Below are 11,234 nucleotides of genomic sequence, written 5' to 3' on the forward strand. Positions count from 1 at the left end.
AGAATTAAAACAAAATAATAAGATGCCATTAATTTTTACAAAATGTTCAAAGAACATAAAATCTTATTAAAAACCAGTGCTTGTTTTTTAATAATATAAAATCATTAGTTATTACTACGAATCTAAGTAAAAAACAAGATGCTATTAAATTTATGTTAAGCTGTAAGCAGTGGACAATGTTTTTTGGGTAATTATTAAAACAGACAACTCTGGTTTATAGTACAATATTGGAATATAAAAATATTATTCATGTTTTATGAAACTGCTACTGTCGAAACTTGCTCAATATATTTACTTAGAAAGTTTTAGTGGCATATGCATCACGAACGCTTTATCATTTGACTATCACCACATTTGCATAAGAGAAATAAACTTATAATTTCCTGATACGAAATGTATATATGATTAAGTAATAATAATGAAGAAAAACTGGCGGGTTTAAATATATAATAAAATAATAATATTAATTTAAACCAAACGAAGATCAAAATTTCTCATCAGGGGCCCTATTATTAAAATCAATGATCTCGAAAGTTGAAAGATATACTTCTGTGTTCAAACTGGAACTGGTCCCCATTTAGGTGACGTTTGATATGCACGTGTGCTTCACACTAGCCTCGATTGCTTTTCTACATATCATCATACGTACAATTTTAAATTTTATTAGTTTGGACTACAGATGAAATTAAGTTGGAGCTGGAATTTTCAACGTCGTTATTGATATAGAAGTATAGCTAGAAGTAAAATGGTTTATAGTTTACAGGTGGTAGCTTAACATTGGCCTTTAATGCTATGCATTACAGTACATTTTCGATTGTCGAATGATCGTTAAGTCATTTTGCTACTAGGACGCAGACCATTGGTATGGCGAGCGAGCGACGGCGTCGATGTGTCTGTTGAATTTATTAGTTCATTTTACGAGAGGCGGCTGTTGGTCTGTTGGACACAGCGCACATTCGAATTGGGTATCAACTGGCTGGATAATATTGCGGAAGCGCCGATCAATAACCGAAAAAAAACAATAACTAATAAATTAAATAAAACTCTGGTTAAAGGTTTATGATCGAACACGAAAAATTGTTGTAAATATGAAATATAACTTTTTGACAAATTTTATCTTAATCACAATCGACCAAGTAGATCGATTTTATGAAATATTTACTTAATGCTAATAACTTAATTTTGTTATAAATTACATGGTATTACATCACGTATGATTCTTGTAGCCTGACAATTAATCCACATACAAACAAGAAGGAAAACTTAGCAAACGTTTTTAAAAATTCTCTATATAACTGATTGACACCTAAATATATTCGACAAAAAATATATTCTATGCCAAAAAAAACAAGTTTACAGATTTTGACCATTGCAGGTTTATACTAACATGATATTAAAAAAATCACAAAGTTTTACTCTCCACACAGGCTAATGATTTTTAAATATGTTGTTTATATATTACAATATTTGTAAATATACTATTTACTTGTAAACGAGAGGCGGGTTGTGCAAAATATTATTCTCCTAAAATAAGAATTATACTTTTATGTTAGGAGATTCAGTTAGTGACTAAGTTAATTTAAGTAATCTAATACAATTAAAAAATAAATACTCTGCGTCATAAAATTATACGTTTAAGTGGAAAAATTACTTATTTTGTTTTAAAAGGCTTTCAACTAGATTTTATAGGTTGTTTACTAAAAAATGATAACAACCTGTAAATAATTTAACTATTCATTTGGTACAATGACTAATGACAATTTGCCGCGGTAACGCAACCTCTATTTACTTACAGTTCTATTAGTTGGAAGCACTTATATTTATATGATTAGTTGTTTCTCCAGTCTTGCATCATCAATCATTGGGTCTATGCTACGTACAAAAACTTATATATGGATGGAATATTTTCCTAACACCATGATGTCATGTCGAGTTAAATTACTGGGTACTGCGACCTTGCTTGTCACTTGTTCGCAACTGCTCTCGGCGGACATCAGTTACCAACCCAGTAGGCGGTATCCAATTAATTTTGACTTTTAAAAGCTGTATCAAAAACTTAACCGCTGCATTTTTACCGAACTGTGCAGTTCACTGGTGTATTTTTACTTTAAGAGAAAATGAAAACTATTTATAATTTTTTAAATTATTAATGGATATAAGTTTTAATGTTGTTTGGAAATCAAATATGATTTAAATTGAATATGATTATTAACCAAAATAAATATGATATTTGTAAGTTTATAAATGCAGATAAAAGTCTATATGCAATATATTTATGCAGTGTTTATTAAAATAAAATAAATTTGCTAACCATTACACATAAGGTCCATTTTCTTATTAGTTTAACTATTGATATAGTGACAAGGGTTATGTCGATGCTCCAACGTGAGAATATTGGGTTGCCTCCAATTCCACACGAAAATCGAGGTAGTTTCGAGCCAAGAACATTACGTATATCAGATAAGGGATCCAAATGTTCTCCCAAGTTGCCAAGGCCACGTATCCCGGTGTTGATGGCTTGGCTGTCTACCAAAGGCACATTTTGATTAAATAATTACATTTTTATATTTTCGGTTTTATGGAAGTGTTTTTTAGTTTAAAAGAAAAAGGCCCAATACAGATTTATTGTATTTACAGCTGTTTACATGTAGGCAAAAGAATTATATATTTAAACCTATAGTTCCTATTATGTAAAAACGTAAACAATTTACCATTCATATAATAATATATATAGCTATAAAGTGATTTTATGTTTAAACGAAATATTTAGTTAATTATTGATTTTTAAAACATCTATAATGTAGTGATCATTACAGTTGTGTTGTAAAAACAACAGATATTACGTATGAATACATTTTATAAAACGCGCGCGGGGAGTCAGATCGCTGTTTTCACGGTCGCCGGACGCGAGGCGAGCGCGGCAGGCGGCCGCCGCTCACACAAAAAATAAACAACTTTCCTCGAAACGGCGATGGCGCTAAGCTATCGGCGCGGTCCAAAACGCTGTAACAACCTCAGCACGACGCAACGGCTAAGCTCTTTTGTGCACGTTGCACGCCGAGCCGAAATAACTTGTTGATGTGCGTTGCCGCGGCGCGCGCGGGCACAGGGGGGGCTAGCGCCGCTGAGCGACGGCCTGTCTACGGCGGCGAGCCGGCGACACCCTGTCTGCCACAGTCGACGCCGTTGCCGCGCCGTGCACATTCTTGTCCGCCCGCACTCCCCGCCCGCGCGTCCCACAACCTCATGTCCCGCCCGCGCACGATGATCGGCAACCTCGCATGCAAACTTGTTTCGTAAACGGATGTGGCAGCGACCGAGGCAGGGCAAGTACTCTATCTTATTCCCTCTCACTGTTTTATATACGCTAGAAAAAGACAGAAATGGTGGCGCTACGTGTTATCGGCTCCCACTTGCGGCATTTTTTCACACCGAGAATGAGGCGAGATTACAGCATAAGGGAATGTTTACATGAATGAGCTTTATGAATTAAACAATTTTATTTTTTAATAACTAGTGTAAGTTCGTACATTTACTCTTTGCGTTCTTTCTGAATAACATTTTTAAATAACATAGTTTCTAAATGTACGCGGCCACATAAAATTAGAAAAATATATTCTTTCGTATTATCATACTTAAATAGTCTATATTTCTATACAAGACAATTTATTAAATTTAATAATAGTTTAATCATTATAAAACCTTATGATTTTTTTTAAATTAGCTTTAATTTATCCATTTTTTATTACGCTATATTAGTTTTAAAATAATAAGTCACAGTGTGCACTAGGTCTAATGGACATATGCGGCTCGCGTCGCGCGCTCACGTCGGGGCGGTGCGAGCCTTGCGCCGCCAACATCCGCGGCGCGGCCAGCGAGGGACAGTCAGTTCGGCGCCGACAGCCAACACGCGCAGACGTACATCTAAGTGACATGGCCGCCGCCCACACGCACACGGCCCCCGCACCCTCCGACCGCCGTCCGGAGGGTCGCGCAGGATCCCGCCGTATTTTCCCACCACAATTCAAGTTGCAAGTTCTCGAAGCGTACAGGCGCGACGCCCAGTGTCGCGGTAATCAGCGAGCTACGGCAAGGAAATTCGGTATACATCGTCGCCAAATTCAAAAGTGGTTGCAAGCGGAACCGGCGCTACGAGCTGCGCTTTTAAGAAGAGCACCTCAGCCGGCACCGTCGCCGCCACCCTACGCCGCAGGATCACCGGAAAGTGCTCGACTGCCATCACCGCCGCCTCCACCGCCTCCCACGGTTATACCCACACCAGTGCCTATTCCTACGCCGATGCCTTCTATTGTCACACCGATGCTCGTGGCACTGCCAACTGCAGAGCCCATAGACCTTTCGCTTAGGCGGCTAGGATCTCCACCGGTACCAACGTACGCGCCGCCAGTTCCGGAGCAGCCTAAGAAGCCGTTTAAGTTATTTCGGCCGTACCTGCTGGAGGACGAGGAGGAGAAGAGTCCTGGCGTGGCGTCACTGCCCGTGGCGCAGGGCGTGCACGTGTCTGCGTTCGTGCCGGTGCAGAGCGCGGCACTGGGCACGTGCCTGCCGCGCTGGTGCGCTCCGCTCAGATGAGATTCCGCCGCCGGGGCCAAGCCCCGCTACTTCTGTGATCTAGTCGCCGACGCCCGCTTGGCGCCACCCGGGGCGTAGCCCTTATTCAACGTGCCTTAAAATTCACGCCGCCATAGTGCATTACGCTGTTGCCTTCTGGTGATGGCCTATTTTTGTGCATAAATTTAATAATAGATTGTATTTTTATATGTGGGATTTATGAAGCATACCTACATTTTATGAAGATTTAATATTCTAATGATTATTATTATTATATTAATAAAGAGAGTTGTTTACTAAATTGTGTTTTATGTTACGTAGCCTGAGTTTGAAATTCACGCCTGGGGCAGGTAGCGCCGGCGCTTCGCTGACGCCTCTACCTGTCTTAATCCCCGATCATATCTCTTTTTTTTTTGATAATCGAATGAAGAAAATTCCTGGAAGTCGCAAACAACGTTACCGGGCTTATAACAAATTCACTTCATTTAAATAATGTAACCTTTAATAACGCATACATACAAATATTATAAAAAAACTTTTCTTTAAAGATTCAACAATCGTCCAAAACATTACAATGAAATAGTTAACTATGTACTTATAATGATGTCTGTCCTGTTATAGTTAGTTACCTTATCTCGCGCTTGGATTAAATAAGGGTGACATTGATAATCTTGTTGGTTATTAATATCTTAACAATTTAAACATTTATAAAGTAATCTTTTATGAAAGTATGCAGTCGGGATGTAAAACAGTAAGATCGCGGTTAGCGTTTCGACACTTGTAAAACAAACAAATATGAAAAAGGCCATCATTTCTAATAAAAGTCATGATTTCTGATTTGATTCCGACATTTCAGTGTAAGCAAAATTTTCGTTTAAATATCAATAACAGATATATTAAAGAACATGACCCACTTCCTTTATATGCCTTCGTAACGATAAACAAAATAAAATTTGATTTTCGACTGTCACATTTTAGAGAAAGGTCAAATAATAAATTGTTTACACTTCTTACACATGCAATGACGGCCTTATAGGCATTTACTACCAGTCAACTAAGGTATTATCTATTGTTCTACCCTAGTTATTGTCTTATATTTTGTATTGGAACAGTCGCGTTAATAGTCTTTACCGTCCGATAACGAAAAAATTAGCCCTGTATCAAACGATTCGTTTTCTTCGTCAACTTCATAAATATGCTTACTTTTTATTCAAATCGGCGTGAAAATAACTAAGTAAGTTGTTGCACTTATTTTATGCTATTCAGCAATATCATAATATTCAACATCAGGCAAGCAAATGATATAATTTGGAATAAGCTTTGATTATCATCACGTCAGCCGATATCGTCACGATAACTGGTCTTGCGCTGCCCGCATCTAAGAACTTTCTGCGACCTTGACTTGACTGTGTAGTCCATCCGTAGTTGGGGACCTATACATGTCGGGTCTACCAACTCGTCGTTGCCACCCACATGGAGATAGTTCACGAAGTTACGTGGTTAGGGCCGAATAGCCAGATTCATATTCAGTAGTAGGTAACCCGGCATTTTATATACAAAAAACTGCGCAACACCACATTTGTACTTGCCATATTTACACATAAAAATTGATTGATGTAATCTTAACAATAAATTGATACGTCTGCCATTTTTAATCGTTTTCATTTAGTATACTTTAATTTATTCGCTAGATCTTGCCAGAATGCATCGTTTTTGCGGCAGAATTATACGTCGCGGTGGTCCTTACTGACGACTTTCTAAAGAAATTTACGATGTTTCAATAGCTTAAAGTATACCACTTCTAGACTGAGAATTAGGAAAGTTGAAGTGTCGGTGAGCAAGTCACTTAATAGTGCCAATCTTCGCAGGGCTATATATATATAAGATGTCCACCTACAAGGTAAACCTAGTTAAGATCTTCAATAGACGACGGATACAGGCCACTTTCACCAGGTCCTAATGTAAATCTATTGTGGATATTTTTCAGCAGTCGACTGTCAACCACAAAAATTGTGATGTTCATTTTGAAACCACCAAGATATTGACTTTAACACAAAAAAATCGCGACCGCAAATACTACACAAAAATTAATCGTCTTCGATTTTGAATAAACTTTTTATTTGTGAACACAGACATGTAACATGACATGTAACGACGTGTTAAAATTTAAATTAAAGGACAAATTATATTCAAAGTTTTTTTTTTAATTTCTATTAACCTTGTGTCAGGTCATGCCATGTAATAAAATTTATACAGAATGTTTGATTATAGAAAACCTATGAGGGGGTAAATGTACAGCACATTTGCCGGCAAAACGCTAAATAAATTTTAAAACTATTAGAAATAATCCTCGAAGGCAAGCAACTTTACTATAACAATATTTTTAAATGTAGCCTTTTAATCTATTTATATAAATTTCAATTTTAGAATTATAACCTAGTTTTGATGAAAAAATTTTTACTACGAATTTTTACTACTTTTTGTTCTAACGAAAATCAGTTTTTTTTTTATTATTTGAAACTTTCCGAGTCCGGCGCTTATGATGTTTTTAAATTTACATATCAATATTTAAATTTACTCGATTGTATTCGATGTGTTAGATATGTGTTATATTTAAAATGCCATGTTCAGCAAAATTGGCACGTTGCGACCAAGAAACCAAAAGTAAGCGATACGCTTATTGCTGTGTAGCGCAGCATGTATGATGTATGCAGGGCGTCGAGCAGTCTGGCAGAGGTAATCGTCGACGACGCCTTCAAGTCTGTCCACACGGGCACGTCTTCATGTTATAACTTGCAATAACATTTTTTGTTCGTTATATAAAATATTTTATAAATATTAATTTATTTATTTCATATACATTTGTATAAAATGTACATGATGAAATAAATGTTTATTTATGTTTATTGCATTTAACGGTTTATGATATATATATACTGTTTGTTTTTATTAACTTTGTCTTCTATAAAAATTTATTTTAGATATTTAATTAGTAGACAGGTAATAAATACATTTAAATGTCAGCAACAAAATCTCTAATTCATGTGTAATCAAAACTTTATTGGACTATCATTTATAAAATTCAAAACGAATATTAAAAGTAAATTAACGAACAATGTATTTTATTCAATAAATAAATATTTAAAGTACAAAAATTCTTAGTAATGATGTCCCATAATTGTTTTATATATTTTTATAAGCTATATCAGACACAAAGATTATGACCATAAATCCTTTTATATAAAACATATTGTTAATTAAACTTGCAAAGAGTAAAACCAAAACTAAAAAAGGTAAAAAATATTGACGATTAATAAGTCCTGTTAAAAGTTGCTATGTTGACTAAATTAAGAGTATCTATATCTTTATAATTAGAAAAAGTTATCTGCTTGCCATAGATATCCGATAAAGATCGCCACTGATAAAAGAAAAAGACAAAGAAAATTAAAAAGTTATAAGACAATTGTCGTTTTAAATTGAAGAATGCTGATAGGGGAGTTCAATTGGATGTATTTTCTATCATATTTTCACTGATTTTTCTCTTTTGACATTCTCCCCAGGGCGTACACAAGAGTTCACTGTAAATGATTCTGTGTGAATAATAGCATGAATAAATAAATAAATAGTTAACATACAATCTGTTGTTGTAATTATGGCTTAGTTTAATAATACATATCTGTAAAAATGTTCAAATGACAGTAATGAATCAACTCAACGATGATTATGAAATAAAACATTATGCGAGAAAATATTAATCACGTATTTTTAAATTTCGAGAGAAAATGCTGCAGCCCTGCACAAACCTGGTGCAATCCATGTGCACTGCATTCGCGACTCAGTTTATGACTCTCCACCGGACGAGCGTGATGGTCCATAAACCCGAAGATGTAGCAGCTGTGATGTCATGGACGTTTTTGGCACCTAAGACATGGCAACTTTTCGTTGCGGGACATTAAATCACTAGGTTCCCCTCTATTTTTACTTCAACGTCAGAGACGGTATGTATTTATGGTTTACTTCAGTTTTGTATTTTACATTATTTAAACTTGTTAGATGTTAATATGGTAGATGTGTTTTTAAATTCCAGCTCGTCATTTTTAGCTCCTGTAAAATGACTACGATCAGTTTAATTTTTGAGAGACCCTTCATTTATTTATATTATTTATAAACGTTTTCAATTAGTGTTGCTATTAATAAAAAAAGTTAAAAATGTTCATATTATTTATTTAATAATAGCTGCGTATTTATGTAATTGACGTATTTTTCAGCCTTCAATATTTCATCGTATGTTCTACCAGTGATGTATTCTGTACCGGCTTGCCAACAACTTGTGACTCAATCAGGCGAACACACCTCACGTGCTTCGTCCACTGCTATTTTAGCAAAGTGACTTCAAGTATACAATATACCCTGTTGTTGAGTCGAAGCGTACAGTGATTTTCTGGGAAATATGACGATTTTAAATAGCGTGAAATAAAAACTGAGCCATCGGTAATTTTCTTATCATCGCAGCGGGGGACACTTGATTTTCGTATATTCGTTATAAAATTCTCGAACTGTACCAGTGTTTTTAAAATTAAAATAAGTATGACCAATGTACTTTGAGTTTCTAAATTATCTATAAAGAAACCTTCAGAATATTTTATACAAATAATATTGATATGGTCTAGCATAACATTATTACTAAGCATATATAAATATATATATACTCGGCCTTATTATTCTCTTCTGCTACTATTACCATTCACCAGTATATGAATGGTGAGTCAAGCAAGGCAATGAGATTAGTTTCTAAAAGTTTTCAAGTTTAAATCGGTACAGATACCTGTGACAACAAAAGACTATTTAGCTGGACCCTTCGAATAAGCTTGTTTCCTCAGTACAAACAGAAAATAATTAACTGCGCTGCCTTTGTTTGACTCTTCCAGAAATTCTTTTAAGTAATTTTTGTATACACAACGACCGGAAAGGACAGTCTTTTGATGTATGTTGTGGATTAAAGTCGGCACATATCTGGTATGATTGTACAACATAGACGAATACACTTTTAAAATTTAAAATTATAATGTAGTTTATACAAACCGATAAGTTTTTATGTCGTCAAGTTTGTTAACACGGATTATTAACAAGTAACACGTAATGTATAACGTTGTTATATAATAATAATAATATAGCTTCTTTACATCACACCAAGCAAATTTTCATTTTTGAATACAATAAAATTCTCGAACAAAATCTAACTACATTTATTTATTTTGGTCCTTATTTACTGGTATGAATCCTATTTGGGTAGAAGTCTCTTGCAACCTGCGCCAAGCTTTTCTGTCATGGGTCTTTTTCATCTAGTTGGGACCAGCCAGTGCAGGCATATCATCGGCGCACCTTTTTTGTTGTCTACCTCCTATTTTGGTTGCCTGGGGCCTCGACCATTGAGTGCCTTTTTGTTGCAGAGTCTTGCCTTTTGAGGCGAAGAGAGTGTTGCAGCCTTTTGAGGCGAAGAGAGTGTTGCAAAGTATCGGTGAGGTTGCTTTTCCTCCCTATTTCCGTAATCTTATGAATTTGTTTTAGGTTTAGCATTCTCTTCTCTTCGCTCCATAAAATATTGGCATGGACTAATTTTATTTTTTATCATGTTGGTATATGTCACATGGACATAACGTTGCTATATATCAGTTGATAAACATCATCGACATATAAAATCATTCACCCTCGGATTCAAACGTAATCACCTAATAAATTTTATAATTCCAGCATTTACTTTCAATCAAATCAAATTTGTTCGGAGGTATTCCTTTATTATATGTATATAAATTAATTAGTCGTTTATAAATTTTATATTTATGCCTCATATCCTAGTTTGTATACTATAATGACGTCATGTCCTGTTAAAATATTTGGAATTAAGTGCAGTTAATATTTTTTTTTTATTCGTCTATTATTTTAATCTCTGTAAGAGATTATAGGAATTAACGCTAAACAAATTGAGAAACTTTTACCGCATGATTTCAAAGCGAATTTATTTACATTACTTAAAAAATATACATTATTAAATTTACAAAACTATCTCGGTCTAGTATTTGTCAAAAGAAAGACGAAGAAGCCGTAGATGTGTCTTAGTGAGCAACTAGCACATTTGCAACGCAAAGTACTGTCAATGCTCAATGAAACAATTGTGCATAGGGTTTCAGTTGTCAGGTCGATCTCCCTTACTTGATGTTCATAGGTATGTTTACTGAGTGAAAAATAGAATTGGTGGGGCGTACAACAAAATTAAATGATATTACACTAAATAATCTATGTATATTTATTTATCTATATACTTGTTTGGCTCAGTAAAAAGCTTTACACGTATTTCCCCAACCATCCTATATAAAATGATCACAATAAAATATGAATTATTTCTATTAGAATCCAATAGCCCAATAACTTCTGTCAGTACAAAGCCTGCACAACAAATAAACTATACATTATCTCCTTTAAAGATTTAACATTTATTACAAATCACACTGTATTTAAAAAAGATTTCCATCCATGTTATGATGACTCATCACGATATTTGGAACCATAAGGCTTAGAGAATTGAAATTTGGTAGAAATATTCCTTCCACCAGGTAGTGATAAACAGGGGGTTCATTACGTTCACTAAACGTGCAGGGGACAGC

General features: G+C 35.0%; 1 protein-coding gene across 1 annotated transcript; it reads left to right on the forward strand.

The window, feature by feature from the left end:
• Positions 1 to 2,910: 2,910 nt before the first annotated feature.
• On the forward strand, positions 2,911 to 4,873 carry LOC137929707 (striated muscle-specific serine/threonine-protein kinase-like). The gene is made up of 2 exons (XM_068772774.1): positions 2,911 to 3,326; positions 3,791 to 4,873. The coding sequence occupies exons 1-2, from the start codon at positions 3,305 to 3,307 to the stop codon at positions 4,591 to 4,593; spliced, it is 825 nt and encodes a 274-aa protein (XP_068628875.1). The 5' UTR covers positions 2,911 to 3,304; the 3' UTR covers positions 4,594 to 4,873.
• The last annotated feature ends 6,361 nt before the right edge of the window (positions 4,874 to 11,234 follow it).

The sequence above is a fragment of the Battus philenor genome, unplaced genomic scaffold, assembly GCF_028537555.1.
Source record: "Battus philenor isolate CCGP_79_NKW_IND1 unplaced genomic scaffold, ilBatPhil1.0.hap1 SCAF_5, whole genome shotgun sequence".
In the NCBI taxonomy this organism is placed as follows: Eukaryota; Metazoa; Arthropoda; class Insecta; order Lepidoptera; family Papilionidae; genus Battus; species Battus philenor.